Source organism: Leopardus geoffroyi, chromosome B3 (assembly GCF_018350155.1).
Source record: "Leopardus geoffroyi isolate Oge1 chromosome B3, O.geoffroyi_Oge1_pat1.0, whole genome shotgun sequence".
Classification (NCBI taxonomy): Eukaryota; Metazoa; Chordata; class Mammalia; order Carnivora; family Felidae; genus Leopardus; species Leopardus geoffroyi.
The window spans coordinates 40,459,175-40,478,012 of NC_059337.1; the positions used below are offsets into that span (position 1 = coordinate 40,459,175).

General features: G+C 45.9%; 1 protein-coding gene across 2 annotated transcripts in view; it reads left to right on the forward strand.

Moving 5' to 3' along the window:
• The window catches only part of PIF1 (PIF1 5'-to-3' DNA helicase), a 42,016-nt gene that overhangs the window by 16,852 nt on the left and 6,326 nt on the right, over positions 1–18,838 (forward strand). The window contains exon 11 of one of the 2 annotated variants that reach the window (XM_045449465.1): positions 10,985–11,009. The exons of the other annotated variant lie outside the window; for it this stretch is intronic. Coding sequence (XP_045305421.1) covers positions 10,985–10,994 — 10 coding nt within the window. The 3' untranslated portion in view covers positions 10,995–11,009. Of the gene's footprint in view, positions 1–10,984; positions 11,010–18,838 lie in introns of those variants that run through there. 2 annotated transcript variants of the gene reach the window in all.

Genomic DNA, 18,838 nt, shown 5'->3' on the forward strand with positions numbered 1-18,838 from the left:
GTAATTATGGTCAGAACAGAGAAAATATCTCCAGTAATCACTGTCATTCTGGGATAAAAGAGACTTCCTGCCCAGCCTGTGTGTTCATTCATGCATTGATTCCACAAATATTTACCTATTGAGCACCTATAATGTTCCAGGTGCTGGGCTAGACCCTGGAGACCCCAGTGAACCAGAAAGACATGGCCCTGGGGTGCTTAAGGTGAATACAGGGAGACAGATTTATAAACAAGCAAGCAACTAACTAAGTGATCAAATAAGGAGTACCTGTGGGTGAGGAGAGCTCACTTAGAGGATAGTTGGAGAAAGGGACTGGGAGATGGGTGCCTTCCCCCTGCATACCTCCCTGACTTGGGCTAACCTGAGATGTCCAGATTAACCCCTCATGACTCACCTCAAACATCACCTCTGTTCCCAGGACGTAGCCCTGCCCCTTTCTAGAAAAAAGGCTCCAGTCTCAGCACATCCACTGTGTTGTCCTTGCCTGTGGGTCTGTCTCCTGCACCAGAAAGCTCCTCAGAACAGGATTGAGGCCCCTGCTTCCTGCAACTGGTGCACCCAGCCCAGCACAGGGACTGGGGCAGGCCAACAGCATGGAATGAACAAAGGATGAAAGAATGCAGAGATCCCGCAGTTAGGGGCCCAGGGGGCTTCCCACCTGCCTGTCCAGGTGATGGGGGTTCCTGTGCCACTGCTTGGGAGACCTTCTGTGTCCCCTCTAGTTGCCTAGTCATGGGCATTTCCCATCCTTCTCCCCTCCACTCTCCAGAGGAAGGCTGGAGAGAAGTTTATCAGGTGGACAAGTTGGAGAAAGCCATTTAGGAAAAGGGAACTGTGCAGTACAAAGGCATAGAAGTGTGAAAGATGGAGCTTGACATCCCACTTTATTACACTGGAAAGCAAGAGAAAATGGCTGTTGGGGGAGGCAGACATATTCCTGAGGGGGCTCAACACAGGGGTGAGAGCCCCTCCTGGGGCTAAGAGGGGCTCCTGTGAGTCCCACTTTCTGCCGCCCCACCCCCCTCTTCTGTGCCTGAAGATGGAGCACTCAGTAGCGACCTGCCTCCGATGGTAATTAGCAATTCACAAGTCTGTCTCCTCCTGGAATGAGGTGGAGCCTTTGGGAGCAAGAGACCTGGCTTCGATGTCTTTGCGTCCCCACAGCACTCAGCATGATGGACTTCAGAAAGGAGATACTTCATAAAATGTTTGATAAATGAAAGAAAAGGTCCCCTGAGAGGCAGGGATGTTTACTCTGATTTTGCAGACGAGGTAGCTGAGTCCTGGGGAGCTAGGCAGTAGCTGGGCTGGAACTAGAACTCCGTGCCCTGCCCCCCATTGTCTTCCTGGAGCTGTCCAGAGGAAGTGAAATGTGGGGCTGAGTTGGCAGAGGGATGGAGTGCCCAGCTGCACCCTACCCTCAGCGGGGGTGGGGGGGGTGGGGGGGGTGGGGGGGTGCCCGGGGGAGGGCTTAGCTCAGCATGATCACATCTTTCCTGAGGTCCTGGCATATTTTGCCCACCTCCACAGGGCCAATGGTCATGCTCAGACCCCCAATCCCAGAATAATAGGCCCTTCCGCTCCCCAAGCACTACACACTAAAAACCACTAGGTGGCACTAAGTGGTCATTTAGTGCCTTCCCAGAGACCTGGCACGTCCTTTGTCTCCTTGCTGTGCTAGGGAGGGGCTCGTGGACACCTCAGGAGCTGGGTGCCCCGTAGGTATAGGGAGGGGGAGGTTCCTTTGTTGAGAAACTTGCACTGGGTAGGTTATGTGTGGAGTGCCTCGTGGTTTGTGTTCATTAGCCCTCTTGTTCATTTTTCCACAATAACCCTGAGAGGATGGTGGGACATTATCCCCACCGTATAGAGAGAAAACTGATTTCTTGAGAGGTTAGATGATTTAGCCACACTGCAAGCTGGGTCTAGAACCCAAGTCCCAGCTACAGGGTACTGGGGTTTTTGCAAAGTCAACAGAGAGCCCTAAAGCTCCAAATGGCTCCACCACTTCCTGTGTGACCTTGAATATGCTACCTAAATCCTCAACCCTGATTTCATCTTCAGTGAAATGGGTCTAAGAGCCATCAATAGAGTTAGGACAAGTAAAGAACTGGGGTAGAGCCAGGCATGGGTAAACCCTCACAGTTAGCTCCTATTGTCTTCATTACACTTACTTTAAGTGACCACCCTGCACTGCCCCCCTCCCTTACCCTCCCAGCCTCTTGAGTGGCCCAGAGAATAACAAAGAGAATTAACAGGATCCAGAGTAAATGAATGTCCTCTTTCACAGTCTTCCCTCCTAGGGGACCCAGGCTGTGCCCACACATTATGGAGAAGGGGAGAATGAAGGCCCCCTACTTCCCCCAACAAACATAAAGTTCCAGCCCTAGTCAGTGAGTGCATTTATCAGAAATGGCCCTCTTCTTTCTTCTGTCTTTTTTTTTTTTTTTTTTTAAGTAGGCTGCATGCCCAACATGGGGCTTGAACTCAAAACCCTTAACAAAACTTTGACAATTCTTTGAGAGGATCTTTAGACTGCAATTATCAAGGAGGAGACAGGCTCACAGAAGGTGGGCAGCTCACAGTTGCTTAACTGTAAATGGCAGGCATAAGGCCTCACCCTGGTATTCAGAGCCTTTGAAAAAAGGAGCAGGCATGAGTGCCTCTCAGCCCCCAGCTTTGTCCCAGAAACCCCACACTCAAGACTCCCTTTCTTGGGGGCTCCTGGCTGGCTCAGTCGGTAGAGCATGAGACTCTTGATCTCCAGGTTGTGAGTTTGAGCCCCACGTTGGGTGTGGAGATTAAAAATAAAATCTTTAAAAGGGGGATGGGCAGCTGGGTGGCTCAGTAGGTTAAGTGTCGGACTCTTGATCTCAGCTGAGGTCTTGATCTCAGGGTTAGGAGTTCCTTTGAGCCTGTGCTGGGCTCAAACCTAGTTTAAAAAGGGGGGAAAAAGACTCCATTTCTTTATGATTCCAAGAGCATCACCTGCTAGGGCAGAAATGGCTAGGAGGGGCCAAGATGGAAGGGGAAGGGCTTGGACAGAGACCCTGAATAGGGAAGTGCCAGACAAGCCCCTGTGGGAGGGGGCTGACTGCTAGCCCACCTCCCACTCCTCCCACTCTTACTCCCTTGGCTCCAGCTTCCTCCTTGCCAGGAACGCCCCCTCACTTCCCTCCTGGCTGGCTGGTGTTGGGTTCAGTAAGCAGAGCCCCAGCTCCCCTGGAAGGTGTGGGGTGAGGAGGGCGTCCAATTACATGCTGGTGCTGGGGGGTCAGGCAGGGGCAACATGGGGGCAGGAGCCAAAGGCCTGGGAACTGATGGTGGGAGCAGATGTCAGGGGGAGTCCCAAGATGCCCCCACCCTGTGGGAGCCCCCCCATCCCCACCATGGGGGCCTTATCTTCTGGGCACAATTGCTCTGTGAACTCCTGGGGACTATGTGTTGTGGAGAGACCATGGCATCTGGCATCTGGTAGCTCGTGCTTGTCAGTTCCCTAAGCTGGGTCTCAGTTTCCTTATCCTCAGAATGGGGTAGGGTGGGAGTAAGCCCTGTGTGACCGATGCCCTATAGCCTGGGATTGTGCTGGGTAAACTAGAAGGGCTATGCACACCCCAGAGAAGGTCTTCTCCTCTTTCTTTTTTTCCCTCTCCACTCAGGCTGGCCTCCTCCCCCGCCTCTCACCCTGGGCCCTGGCACAGCACTCCATGCCTATTTAAGGCAAATCTCCTGATCTCCTTTTAAATAACATTCACTTCTTGTTGTGGAGAAGACCAGCAAGGCCTGAGCTTAGAGAAAGGGGAGGGGAGCCCCAGACAGCCCATCAGAGAGTGGGGGGAGGGGGATGGGGGTGAAGCAGGTATAGGAAGGTCCTTGCCCCACCTCCCACTCCCAGCCTCCCCTTTGGTCCCCTTACTGAATAGGTCCTCTATTGGCTCAAACCCCTTTAGAGGGGCTAGGGCGCTCCCAGAATGCTTCATGCAGCCCCTTATAGGCAGTGGGGGTGGGGAGATGAGGACTAATGCCAGTCCCAGGGCCTAGGATGGGTGTATGTTTGGGTGAAGAAGCGGCATGACCAGGGTGACCCGTAAAGGGAATGGGAGGGTCTAGGGTAGGATTGACATCTGATCTCCACATCTTGCCTATATGAAGGATGAAACACAACAGTTCTTTGGTTCTAGAATCTGACGCTCAGAGAGGCCAAGAGACCTTCCTAGGGCCACACAGCTAGTGAGCAGAAGGGTCTGAAATACAGGCCTGGCCTGGCTTAAATTTAATGCTTTCTCCCCTTCATACCAGGTCTCCTCATGCCTGGCATGCCTATATGTGATACCTGAGAGTGACCCTTATCAGGGACAGGCATCCTTGAAAGCCCCCTGTACACACCCTTTGCCTGCAGAGCTCCCAGGTGGGGGTCCCTGACTCCTTCCCTTCTGCCTCCCTCCTCTTTCATCCAGGCTTACCATCCCTCTCCTTCCCCTTCTCCAGGGTTTCTGGCCCAGGCCCACTCCTTCCAGCCTGGCCCAGAACAGTTCACCTCGACTTGGTTCATACACAGAGAAAATTATAGGTGGCCGGTGGCATGTCCCACAACCCTCCAGAGGAGGCAGGCTGGGCACCTTCTCACTGCAAGACCCCTGCAGGGCCCTTCCCACAGCTCAGTTCTTACCCTTTGAGATCCCAGGCCACCCTCTCCTTCCTTCTCTCCCCTCTTCCTAGTCTTTCCCCCAGGTAGCCACCTCCCCAGCCTCCCATCTCTGCATGGCTAATGTCCCTGTGGTCCTCACATGACTGAGATGCCCTCTCCAGGGTTCAAAGGGAGAGGGTCAGGGATCCTTTACAGATCATGTTGCCTCCTCAGGACCAGGTACTCCCTCCCTAGGCATGTGAGCCCCAGCAACAGGGCCAGCCTCAACCCATGTTAGTGTCAGACTGGATTAGGCACTAGGGGAAGCCCTAGCCTGTTTTTCTTTGGGTACTCAGAGCAGAAAGGGACCATAGCAGTCCACTGGTCCAATGGCCTCAACAAATGAGCCAGCTGTGGCCCAGGGAATGAGAGGGGAGGCTCTGGGGTCCCACAGTAAGACAGAAGCTAAACTGGATCATACTGGAACCCCTGATAACCCCAGGTAAGGGCTTGATCCCTGGAGGAGGGGAGTCTATTATAGGAGGAAACTTGGCTCCATATTTAATGGGAGTGTCGTTGAGCTGCTAAGGTTTTGTTTTTGTTTTGTTTTGGTTTTTTTAGCATGCCTCTACTATTTTATTTATTTATTTATTTATTTATTTATTTATTATTTTAATGTTTACTTATTTATTTCGAGAGAGAAAGTGTGTATGCGTGAGCTGGGGAAGGACAGAGAGAGAAGGAGAGAGAGAATCACGAACAGGCTCCTGCTGTCAGCGTAGAGCCCGACACGGGGCTCTATCTCAATAACCGCAGGATCATGACCTGAGCCGAAATCAAGAGTCAGATACTTTTTTTTCTTAATTTTAAAAAAATATTTACTTATTTTTGAGAGAGAGAGAGAGACAGAGCATGAGCAGGGGAGGAGCAGAGAGAGAGGGAGACAGAATCTGAAGCAGGGTCCAGGCTCCGAGCTGTCAGCACAGAGCCAAACGTGGGGCTCAAAGCCATGAACCGTGAGATCATGACCTGAACCAAAGTTGGAAGCTTAACCAACTCAGCCACCTAGGCACCCATACTTTTTTTTTTTTTTTTTTTTTTAAGTAAACTCTATGCCAAACCTGGGACTGAAACTCATGGCCCCAAGATCAAGAGTCCCATGATCTACTGACTGAGCCAGCAACGCACCCCAGTGTGACTCTATTGTTAACCTCTTGTGTGTCCTTAGGTAAGCCCCCTTCCTTCCTTGGGCCTCAGTTTCCTTGTGTAAAACAGGTGGGTTGGGTGGATGATCTTTGAGATCCCTTCTGGCTCAGACCTCCTGCACCTTCCATCAGCCCCGCCTGTCCCCAAAGGCCTCTATTTCTTGGCTCTTGCCCTGGCCCAGACCTCCCTCGTGGCTCACGAAGATTGCTCCAACAGTCTCTGCACTGTCTCTGGTCTCCACTCTTTTCTCCTCCACCCCACACATCACCCAGGTAAAATGTCTTTAGGAACCTCCTGTGGTCTCCCATGGCCTCCCTTAGAATGATTCACTTCATCAGCTGGCCTTCAGCACATCCTGCCTGCAGTCTTGGACCCTGGACTCAGTTTCCTCATGTGCCAAGTGGCACTAACAACCCCTGAGTTAGAGGGTTCTGTTATGGACACACTGGGGCACATGCGAAGAGCCTGGGGGAAACGCTGGATGTCCTGACCAGCACTGTTGTCTTCCCTGTGCTGGAAAGGCTGCCCATCCAACCCCCACTCTCCTTCATCCAAATTGGGAAGGTCCTCAAGGCTGGTTCCAGTACTGCCCCCTCCTACAGAGGCCAGGCCCCCCAGCAGCCCCATCAGAGGTAACCTCGCCCATATGGAGCTGCTACAGGGCTGGACTGCCTCCATCTACAGCTCCCACCGTCCTGTGGGGAATGCACAACTGGGAGCTCCTAGACAACCAGCTGGCAGGATGCTTGCTGAGAGAATGGCTGGGTCTGTGGGCTCCTGCCCATGCCCTGTTCCTTCCTACAGGGCTGTGTTTTTGACAGGGGATTATCTTTGACCCTCAGAGACAGCCTTACTGCCAACTCCACAAAAGCTCCTAGTGGGGACTCATGGCAGGCTTTCAGCTAGAAGCTTTAGACCCTCTCTTGCCCTGTTCCAATGACTGACCCAGTGGATTCTCAGAAACCTTCCCAAAGGCCCAGGAAGGAATAGCTGGCAGGAAATACAAGTTATTAGAAGAGACATCTAAGGGAAGAGAAGCAGAACCTAAACACTAGGAGACTTCTGAGGTCTAAACACTGTCAGCCACTTACTAATTATAGGACCTTGAGGAGATTACCTAATGTCTCTGAGCCTCAGCTTCCTCACCAGTAAAATGGGGACAATAATACTATCTCATCGTATGACAAAATAATTAAATGATATATGTAGAGTGCTTATTACCTCATGGCTTGGCACCTCACAAATGCTCAGAAAATGGTAACTACGGGGGCACCTGGGTGGCTCAGTCGGTTAAGTGTCCGGCTTCAGCTCAGGTCATGATCTCACAGTTCGTGAGTTCAAGCTCCACATCAGGCTCTCTGCTGTCAGTGCAGGGCGTGCTTCAGATCCTCTGTCCCCATCTCTCTCTCTGCCCCTCCCCCACTTGTGTTTTCTCTCTCTCTCTCTCTCTCTCTCTCAAAAAATAAACAATAGAAAAAAAGAGAATGATAACTATAATCCTTGTTGAAGAAAGATGGATCAAGGCCCCCAGCTGAGGTAGGAAGGACTATGGGAAGGAGGGAGGCACTGAGGCACTAGTCGCTCAGCCAGGGGTAGGCAGGTGGCTAGTAGCTAGCATAAAAACACAAAGTTCCAAGCCCGGTGACAAGCAGTCTACATACATTATTTCATTTAAACCTCAGGCTCTTCCTTTGTTAAAAGTAGGGGTTTGGAACAGAAGCTTCCTAAGGCTTTGCCAGTTCAGTGAGCACTTGTTTTCAGTTCACAGAGGTTTTCCATGTAGAAAGTACTTTTGACTTTATAGAGCCAACTCTGTGAGTGTTCTGATAGTTGTAGATGGTCATACAACCAGATCTGGGACTCGAACCAGGGAGGACGGCTCCATCTTTCCCCAGAATCTGGTGGCAGATAGCTCTAAGAGGGTTGGGTGAGATCTGAAGTCCCACCAAAAGCCTAGGGAGGAGCATGGCCCTTGAAGGCAACGACGTCATGGAAGCTTGGCTCTGGCTCCTGCCCAGTGTCCGGTTCTGTTGGCCTGTGCCGGGGCCCAGAGGCCTGGGTCTGGAACTCATCAGCCCCACCTGTCAAACCCTCCCCTGGCCGGTACCCAGGGGCCTTCAGTTATCACTAAGGAGTGCATGGCCTCAGTCCAGGGGCCCTGTATCCCTTCCCTGGTGGGGACTTAGGGCGAGGAGCTATGCCCCCATCAGACAAGCAGCCCCAGTTTGACTGAGCTCTGTTATATGACAGGTACCATGAAATATACAAAGACCTCAGTCATTTAATAAATATTTATTGCATACCTATAGTGTGCCTGGCCCTGAGCTGGCTCCAGGGAATCTGACAGAAATTCCTGCCTACACTCTAGTAAAAGAAATTGTAAAGGAAAGCAGAAGTGTGATGGGAAATAAAAAAGAGAGCAATTCACTTTACACAGAGTAAGTAGTCAGAAAAGGCCTCTGAGCTGAGAGAGGAAGTATAGCTAGAAAGAGCAGTCCAGACAGAGGAGAGGGCCCATGCAAAGGCCCTGAGATAGGAAAATCTGGACTGTCTGGAGAGCCACAAGACCACTGTGAGGGGGACCCAGCAAGCTCTCCCCCAATAAGTGCCCACTGGGCAAATGAACAAACCATCACGAGAACTTCTGCTTCCAGCTGAGTTGGAGTAACCGGGACTGGATTTATGTCCCCACCTGAGATGACTAAAATTCCCCACAGACTATGTGAAACAATGGTTTCACATGCCTTGAGGGCTTTGGACGTCAGACCAGGAAAAGCAGTGACTCCTGAGAGTAGGAACCAAATGGGGAGAGGCTTATGAATGCCCCACTTTACTGCCTAAAGAAAGTATCCAGACCAGAGCATAGGGAGAGAAGGGCAGGTGGAGACCACCAGTCTCCTGCACTGACAAGATGAAGTCAGGAACCTGGGGACACAAGACAGAGAACCAAAAAGGAGAAAGTTGCACACAGAGAGAACTGTGGAGCTCTACAGAGGTAGTACCCTTTTGGTCATTCAGCATAGTGCCTGCATTTGAAGAAACTACTCGAAAGCACGGTTAGAATCAACCAGTAGGGTTAGAGAGAATAATCCTGGGAGCTCACACGAGGCTAGGAATAGTGCTGGCTCCCAGGAACCAGAGTGGAAACCTCACAATTAATGGGGCATTGAGTAGAGCACTCACAAGACTTTTTGACTCAGAAGTGGGTGAAGACAAAACATCACTCTGGCCCCAACAAAAGCAAGATCTGAAAAAGGACCAAATTGTTTCCAAGTGCTTTTGCACCCCAGAGCAAAACTCAAGAATATTGATAAGATTACAGAAATATCCAGCACCCAACAAAATAAAATCCACAGTGTCTGCCAACCGATAAAAATTAGCACATATACAAAGAAACAGGAAAGTATGACCCATAATGAAAAGAAAAACCGATCAATTGAAACCTACCCAGAAATTACCCAGATGATGGGATTAAGAGACATAGACATTAAAACAATTATTATAACTACGTTCCACATGTGCAAGAAGATAAAACAAAGACTGACCATGTGAAGTAGAGAAATAGAAGATATTTTTAAAAGACCCAAATTAGGGGCGCCTGGGTGGCGCAGTCGGTTAAGCGTCCGACTTCAGCCAGGTCACGATCTCGCGGTCCGTGAGTTCGAGCCCCGCGTCGGGCTCTGGGCTGATGGCTCAGAGCCTGGAGCCTGTTTCCGATTCTGTGTCTCCCTCTCTCTCTGCCCCTCCCCCGTTCATGCTCTGTCTCTCTCTGTCCCAAAAATAAATAAACGTTGAAAAAAAAAAAAAAATAAATAAATAAAGACCCAAATTAATTAAAATTCTAAGGATGAAAACTATAATGTCTGAGATAGAAAATACACTAGATGGATTAATGGAACATTAGACATGGCAAAGGACTAACGAACTTCGAATATATAGTACAGAAACTATCCCAAGTAAAATACACAGAGAAAAAAAGCTTCAAAATAATAATAACACGGCATTGGCGGGCTGTGACATGACTTCAAGTGATCTAATGTGTGTGTGTAGAGTCCCCCAAAGAGGGAAGAGGATGAGAAAAAGAAATACTTGAAGGAAAAGGAAAAAAGAAGTGAAAAACTTCTAACTTTGATGAAAGCTGATGAAAATCTGATAAATCATTAGATCTAAAATATTTAATGAAGCCCAAGCACAATACACAGAAACTATACCAAGCTCTCTGCTCCTCCCAGCTCAACACACTGCTGCATCTCCTTGTGCACTGCCAGTTGGTTCCCTGAGACACAATGGAAAAGCTTGGAGTAAACGGATTTGGCCATATTGGATACCTGGTCATCAGGGCCACTTTTCTTTTTAAAGATTTTATTTTTGGGGCACTTGGGTGGCTCAGTCAGTCAAGCATCCGACTCTTGGTTTTGGCTCAGTTCATGATTTCACAGTTAATGAGTTCGAGCCCTGCATCGGGCTCTGTGCTAACAGAGCCTGTGTGGGATTCTCTCTCTCCCTCTCCCACTGCCCCTCCCATCTCTCTCTCTTTCTCTCTCTCAAAATAAATAAGAAAACTTTTTAAAAAAGTATTTGATTTTTAAGTAATCTCTACACACAATGATCAAGAGTCACATGCTCTACCAATTGAGCTACCCAGGCCAGGTACCCCAAGGGCTGTTTTTAATTCTAACAAAGTACTGTTGCCATCAGTGATCCCTTCGTTGATCTCAACTACATCGTCTACATGTTCCAGTAAGATTCTACCCATGGCAAGTTCAATGGCCCAGTCAAGGCTGAGAACGGGCAGCTTGTCATCAGTGGAAAGCACATCTCCATCTTCTAAGAGTGAGATCCCACCAACCTCAAATAGTGTGATGCTGGTGCTGAGTATGTTGTAGAGTCCAATAATGTCTTTACTATCTTGGAGAAGACTGGGCCTCACATGAAGGGTAGAGCCAAAAGGGTCATCATCTCTGCCCCTTCCTTTGATGCCCCCATGTTTGTGATGGGCATGAACCATGGGAGGTATGACAACTCCCTCAAGACCATCAAATGCTTCCTGCACCACCAACTGCTTGGTGCCCCCTGTCTAAAGTCATCCATGACAACTTTAGCATCATGGTGGGACTCATGACCACAGTCCACGCCATCACTGCCACCCAGAAGACTGTAGATGGCCCCTCTGGTAAGCTGTGTCATGACAGCCATACGCTGTGCAGAACATCACCCTTGCTTCTACTGGCAATGCCACAGCTATGGGCAAGGTAATTCCTGAGCTATATGGGGAGCTCACCAACATGGTCTGCCATGTCTCCACTCTCAATGTGTCAGCAGGATCTGACCTGCTGCCTGGAAAAAGCTGCCATATGTGATGACATCAAGAGGGTGGTGAAGCAGGTATCAGCCCCTTCACCGGCATCCTGATTTGCACTGAGAACATGGTTTGTCCTGCAACTTTAATAGGGATACCCACCCTTCCACCTTTGACGCTGGGGCTTGTGTTACTCTCAATGAACACTTTGTCAAGCTCATTTCCTAGTATGACGATGAATTTGACTACAGCAAAATGGTGGTAGACCTTACAATCCACATGACCTCCAAGGAGTAAGAGTCTCCCAGACCAAGAGCCCCAGCAAGAACACAAGAGGAAGACAGAGGCCCTCAGCTGCTTGAGTGTTTACCCCAACTCAATCTCCCAACACACCATATTTTCCAACTCAGACCCCCTAAAGAGTGGGAGGAGCTTGGGGAGCCTTCCTGGTCATGTACCACCAATAACCCAGCCCACTCCCCTCCAAAAAACCTATGCCAAGGTATATTGTAAGTTGTTTTTAAAATGTGATAAAGAGAAAATTTAAAAGCAGTCAGAGTAGGGGCACCTGGATGGCTCAGTTGGTTAAGCATCCGATTTCAGCTCAGGTTATGATCTTGTGGTTTGTGAATTTGAGCCCCATGTCCAGCCCTGTGCTGACAGCTCAGAGCCTGGATCCTACTTTGGATTCTGTGTCTCCCTCTCTCTCTGCCCCTCCCCTGCTCATGCTCAGTCTCTCCCTGTCTCTCAAAAATAAATAAACATTAAAAATTTTTTTTAAAAAGCAGCCAGAGTAAAAAGACATATTACATACAAATATAAATAAGGCTAATGGATTTCTTATGGTCAGAAACTGTGCAAGCAAGAAAATAGTGGAGCCACATTTTTAAAATGCAGAAAGAGGGGCACCTGGCTGGCTCAGCCAGAAGAGCATGTGACTCTTGATCTCAGGGTCGTGAGTTCAATCCCCATGTTGGGTGTAGAGATTACTTAAAGAAATGAACAAATACAAACTTGAAAAAATAAAAATAATGGGCACCTGGTGGCTCAGTTGGGTAAGCGTCCGACTTCAGCTCAGGTCATGATCTCAAGGTTTGTGAGTGCAAGCCCACATCGGGTTCTCTGCTATCAGCGGAGAGCCTGTCTCTGCCCCTCCGCAGCTCACATGTGTGTGTGTGCACGCTCTCTCAAAAATAAACAAAAAGTAAAAATAAAATACGGAAATAAAAAATACAACATCAACCTAAAATGTTTACCTTCCACCTTAAGACACCATAAAAAGAAGAGCAAACTAAATCTACAGCAAGCAGAGATAAGGGAACAGTAAAAATTAGAGTGTAAATTAATGAAATAGAGAATAGGAAAATAGAGAAAAATCAATAAACCAAAAGTTGTTTTTTGAAAAGGTCAACAAAACTGACAAACCCTTAGAATGATCAAGAAAAGAGAAAAATCACTAGAATCAGAAATGAAAGAAGGAACATTACTGCCAACTTTACAGAAATAAAAAGGATTATAAAAGCATAAGGAATACTGTCAACAACCTTCTGCCAATAAATTTAATAACTTAGATGAAATGGACAAGTTCCTAGAAAGAAACAAACTACTGAAACCAATTCAAGAAGAAATAGGCAATCTGTATAGACCTATAACAAGTAAAGAGATTGAAGTATTAATTTAAGAAATCACCCACAACCTTAGATAGTTTCACTGAGGAATTCTACAAAATATTTAAAGAAGAATGAATACAATTCTCCACAAACTCTTCCAGGAAACAGAAGAGAGGGAAACAATTCTCAACTCATTTTATTTTGTCTGATACCAAAACCAGACAAAGAGATCACAAGAAAACCACAGACCAATATCTCTTAAGAATACAGAGACAAGGGGCGCCTGGGTGGCTCAGTTGGTTAAGCGTCTGACTTCAGCTCAGGTCATGATCTCACAGTTCATGGGTTCAAGCCCAGCGTCAGGCTCTGTACCGACAGCTAAGAGCCTGGAGCCTGTTTTGGATTCTGTGTCTCCCTCTCTCTCTGCCCCTTCCCTGCTTGTGCTCTCTCCCTCTCAAAAAGAAATAAATAAACATTAAAAATTAAAAAAAAAATAATACAGAGACAAAAATCAACAAAATACTAGCAAGCTGAATCCAGCAATATATAAAAAGAATTATACCACGGTGAAGTGGAATTTATTCTGGGAATGCAAGGTTAGTTTAACTTCCAAAAATCTATTAATGTAATAAACTTTATCAATAGAATAAAAACCAAAAAGCACATAATTGTCTCAAAAGGTAGAAAAAAAACAAAAAGCAGTTGACAGAATCCAATACCCATTCATTTAAAAAAAACGGGGGGTGGGAATAGAATGGAATTCCCTCCACATGATAAAGGGCAGCTATAAAAACTGCACAGTGGGGGAGGCTGCGTGGCTCAGTCAGTTACACATCTGACCCTTGGTTTCAACTCAGGTCATGATCTTACAGTTCATGGGTTCAGGCCCCACATCAGGCTCTGCTGCTGGCAGCACAGAGCCTGTTCAGGATTCTCGGTCTCCTCTCTCTCTGCTGCTTGCCCATTCACACTATCTCTGTCTCTCTCAACATAAATAAATAAACTTTAAAAAAAAAAAAAAACTACACAGCTAACATCGTACTTAACAGTAAAAGACTGATGCTTTCCTCCTAAGATCAGGAACAAGACAAGGATGTCTGCTCCCACTAATTTTATTCAACATTGTATTAAAAGTTCTAGTCAGGGTAACTAGGCAATAAATAGAAATTTTAAAAATCAAGATTGGTAAGGAAGAACATACAACTATATATGTAGATGGCTTGATCTTGTATAGAGAAAGCCCTAAGGAATCCACACACACAAAAAAACACTATTAGAACTAATAAACAAGTTCAGCAAGTTTACATGATGAAAGGTTAGTATATAAAAATTGATTGTATTTCTATATATAAATCAAGAATCTGACAATAAAATTAAGGAAACAATTCCATTTATAATAGCATCAAAAAGAACAAAGTACTTAGGAATAGTATATATGCTGCAAAAGTGCATACCGAAATACTTAGGAATAGATTTAATAAAAGAAATGAAAAACTTATACTCAGAAAACATTATTGAAAGAAATTAAAGATCAAAATAAATGGAAAACATCCCATGTTCATGAATCAGGAGACTGAGTATTGTTAGGATAGCAATACGCCCCATTTATTCGATCTACAGATTCAGCACAATTCCTGTCAGAATTCCAGTTGCATCTTTGTAGAAATTGACAAGCTGATGCTAAAATTCATATTCAAATTGCAAGGGGCCTAGAATAGCCAAAACAATCTTGAAAATTAAGAACAAAGTTGGGGGATCTATACTTCTTCACTTTAAAACTTACTGCAGGGGCACTTGGATGGTTTAGTCGGTTAAGTGGCTGACTCTTTTTCTTTCTTTTTTTAAATTTTTTTGAGAGAGAAAGAGAGCACAATCAGGAGAGGGGAAGAGAGAGAGGGAGAGAGAGAGAATCCTAAGCAGGCTCCACACTGTCAGCACGGAGACTGATGCAGGGCTCAAACTCATGAATTATGAGATCATGACCCGAACTAAAATCAAAAGTCAGATGCTTACCTGACTGAGACACCTGGGGGCCCCAAACACCCCTGCTCTTTCTCTCTCAAAATAAATAAAATAAACTTAAAAAAAACATAAAATAAGACTTACTACAAAGCAGCCAACAATAATTTAAGATAGTGTGATACTAGCATAAGGATAGACATATAGGTCAGTGGAATAAAATTGAGAGTCCAGAAACAAACCCATGTGTCTACGGTCAATTGATTTTCAACAAGGGTGAAAAGACCAATTGTGAAAGAGTAGTCTTTACAGCAAATAGTGCTGTGACAACTGGATAGTCAGTCATGTGCACAAAAAAAAAAAAAAAAAAAAAAAAAAAGCAGTTGGAAACCTTACCTCATATCATATACAAAAAGTAACTCAAAACAGATCAAATACCTAAATGTATGAGCTAAAATTATATAACTCTTATTTAGAAAACATAGGAGTAAATCCCAAATTAGGCAAAGGATTCCTAAATATGACGCCAAAAGCACAAACAGCAAAAGAATAATCAGATAAAATAGACTTTATCAAAATTTAAAAGTTTTGTGCTTCAAAGGGCACTCTTTTTTTTTTTTTTAACAATTTTTTTTTTATTTTTTTTTCAACGTTTATTTATTCTTTTTGGGACAGAGAGAGACAGAGCATGAACGGGGGAGGGGCAGAGAGAGAGGGAGACACAGAATCCGAAACAGGCTCCAGGCTCTGAGCCATCAGCCCAGAGCCCGACGCGGGGCTCGAACTCACGGACTGCGAGATCGTGACCTGGCTGAAGTCGGACGCTTAACCGACTGCGCCACCCAGGCGCCCCCAAAGGGCACTCTTAAGAAAGGGAAAAAACACACAGAGTGGGAGAAAATGTTTGCAAACTATATATCTGATAAGGGACTTGATAAAGAACTCTTACAATGAGATAGTAAAAAGGGGCGCCTGGGTGGCTCAGTCAGTTAAGTATCTGACTCTTGATCTCCGCTCAGGTCATGATCTCTCAGTTCATGGGGTAAAGCACCACCTCGGGCTCCCCGCTGACAGCATGGAGGCAGCTCAGGATTCTCTCTTCTCTCTTTGCTCCTCCTTGCACCTCCCCCCCGCCACTCACATGTGCACACGCTCTCTTTATCTCAAAATAAATAAACATAAAATAATAATAATAAAAAAACAAACCAATTAAAAATTGAGCAAAAGATCTGGATAGACATTTCTCCAGAGAAGATACACAAATGGCCAATAAACACATGAAAAGTTGCTTGACATGATTCATAAAAACTTTATGACAATACATTCGATAACTTAGATGAAATGGACTAATTATGACACAAAGCGTGAAAGCTAACCCAAGAAGAGGTAAATAATCAAAATAGCCCTATATCTATTTTAAAAAGTGAAAAAGGATAATCTTTCAACAAATGACGCTGGGACAATTGGATTTTCATAGCTACACACAAAAAAAGAAAGTTGACTGACACCTCATATATATGCCCAAACTAACTCAAAATAGATGACAGACCTAAGAGTTAAAATTATAGGCAATTAGGGGCGCCTGGGTGGCGCAGTCGGTTAAGCGTCTGACTTCAGCCAGGTCACGATCTCGCGGACCGTGAGTTCGAGCCCCGCGTCGAGCTCTGGGCTGATGGCTCAGAGCCTGGAGCCTGTTTCGGATTCTGTGTCTCCCTCTCTCTCTGCCCCTCCCCCGTTCATGCTCTGTCTCTCTCTGTCCCAAAAATAAATAAACGTTGAAAAAAAAAATTATAGGCAATTATTAGAATTTCTAAAAAAAAAATTAAACCCTTCTTGGTTACCACTTTTTTATTATTATTTTTAATGTTTATTTTTGAGAGAGAGAGAGACAGAGCGCAAGGGGGGAGGGGCAGAGAAGGAGGGAGACACAGAATCTGAAGCAGGCTCCAGGCTCTGAGCTGTTACCACAGAGCCCCACGTGGGGCTCAAACTCATGAGCCATGAGATCATGACCCGAGCCAAAGTTGGACGCTTAACCTACTGAACCACCCAGGCACCCCAGAATTTCTAAAATTAAAATTGCTGAAACTAAAGGTTTAGTGAAGATGTGAAGCAACTAGAACTTTCATACACTGCTGGTGGGAATGTAAAATAGTATAGCCACTTTGAACAACAGCTCAGCAAAACTTAAGCATAGTATTCACCTACCAAATGACGAAGCCATTCCACTTCTAGGTATTTATCCAAAAGAAATAAAAGCATTTATCTCTGTATAAAGACTTACACATAAATGTTCGTAGTAGCTTTATTTGCAATAGTCAAAACCTGGAAATAACCCAAATGTACATCAACGGGTAAATAAAAAAAATTGTTATATATCCATGTAATTGATTACTACTCCACAACAGAAATGGATCTATTAAGATATACAACCACATGGACGACTCTCAAAACAATTAAGCTGACTGAAAGAAGACAGACAAAAAAGAGTACGTGTTGTATGGCTCCATTTATATAAAATTCTATAAATGCAAACTAGTCTATAGTAACTGAAAGCAGCTGAGTGGTTGCCTGGGGTGACAGTCAGCAGGGAGCTGGAGGGATTAAGGAGGGACAGGAGGAAACTTTTGTGGGGGATGGTTATGTTCATTATCTTGAATGTGATGATGGTTTCACAAATGTATATCTACATGAAAGCTTACAAATGGGGTACCTGGGTGGCTCAGTTGGTTAAGCATCTGACTCTTGATTTTGGCTCAGGTCATGATCTCAGGGTCATGAGATTGAGCCTGCATGGGATTCTCTCTCTGTCAGTGCCCTCCTCTCACAAGTGCTCTCTCTTAAAAAAAGGGGGAAAAAAGCTTCCCAAACTGTACTTTACAATGTGCAATTTATTGTATGTCAATTACACCTTGATTAATGTTTAAAACACTATTTTTTAATGTGTATTTATTTTTGAGAGAGCACATGTGCAGCTTGCGGGGGGGGGGGGGGGGGGGCGGGCAGGAGAGGAGCCAAGAGAAAAGGAGATAGAAAATCCCAAGCAGGCTCCCTGCTGTTCCTGTGATGTCTCTGCTGCTAAATTGCTATGTGACCCCAGGCATGGTGGTAAGCCTTTCTGAGGCTTTTTTCTGTAAAGTTCAGGAAGTAATAATAGAAACTACAAGTGCTTGGGGCACCTGAGTGGTTCAGTCGGGTTAAGCGGGTTAAGCATCTGTCTGCTCAGGTCATGATCTCGCCGTCCATGAGTTTGAGCCCCGCATCATGCTCTGTGCTGACACCTCAGAGCCTGGAGCCTGCTTCAGATACTGGGTCTCCCTCTCTGTCTGTCCCTCCCCTGCTCATGCTCTATCTCTCTCTCTCTCAAAAATAAATAAAGATTTTTTTTTTAATTTCAAAAAAAAAAAAAAAAAAAGAAAAGAAACAAAGAAAAAGAAACTATAAGTGCTAGTTTAAGCCAAAAAGGGAATTTACTAGAAGTAAGCCTCAGAAAGTCATGGAGCCCCATGGATCCCAGAAGACTTTTTCCTATCCCTTATCTTTATTTCTCTGATCACAGCTTTCCCTGTTTCCCCATCTACATGGTAGAAAAGAAAAGCTACCAGCTTCTGAGTTTTGTATGTTACAGGCTTAATTACTCAGGATGCTGAATTAACTCCCTGTCAATCACAGATCCAAATATAAATTCTCAGGGAAGGACTGTATTGATCCATTTGGGTTAAGGGCTCCAACACGCACCAAGGTATGGGGTCAGGCAGCAGAGCCACAAAGGATGAACCTGACTGGTCTTACAATCTACAGATGAACAGGACAAGTGCTAGGGAAGTGCTTGATGGACAGACCACAAGAGGAGTGCCAAGAGAAACTACCAAGATAGTAGCTGGAATTCGGGACACCTGGCTTGTTCTGTACTCAGAATTGTGTCTCTTGATAGGGGCAGCGTGTATATATGTAATGTTCCAGTGAGCAGCAGTGGGAGATCAGTAAAGGAAGAAATCACTTCCAACTGGGCTGTCTAGGAAGGTTTCATGGAAGAGGTGCCAGTATCAGCTCTGTGAGGAAATTTATGCCCAGCATTTGCATGGCCTTTAAAGTTCACTAAGTGCTCGGGGCACCTGGGTGGCTTAGTCAGTTGAG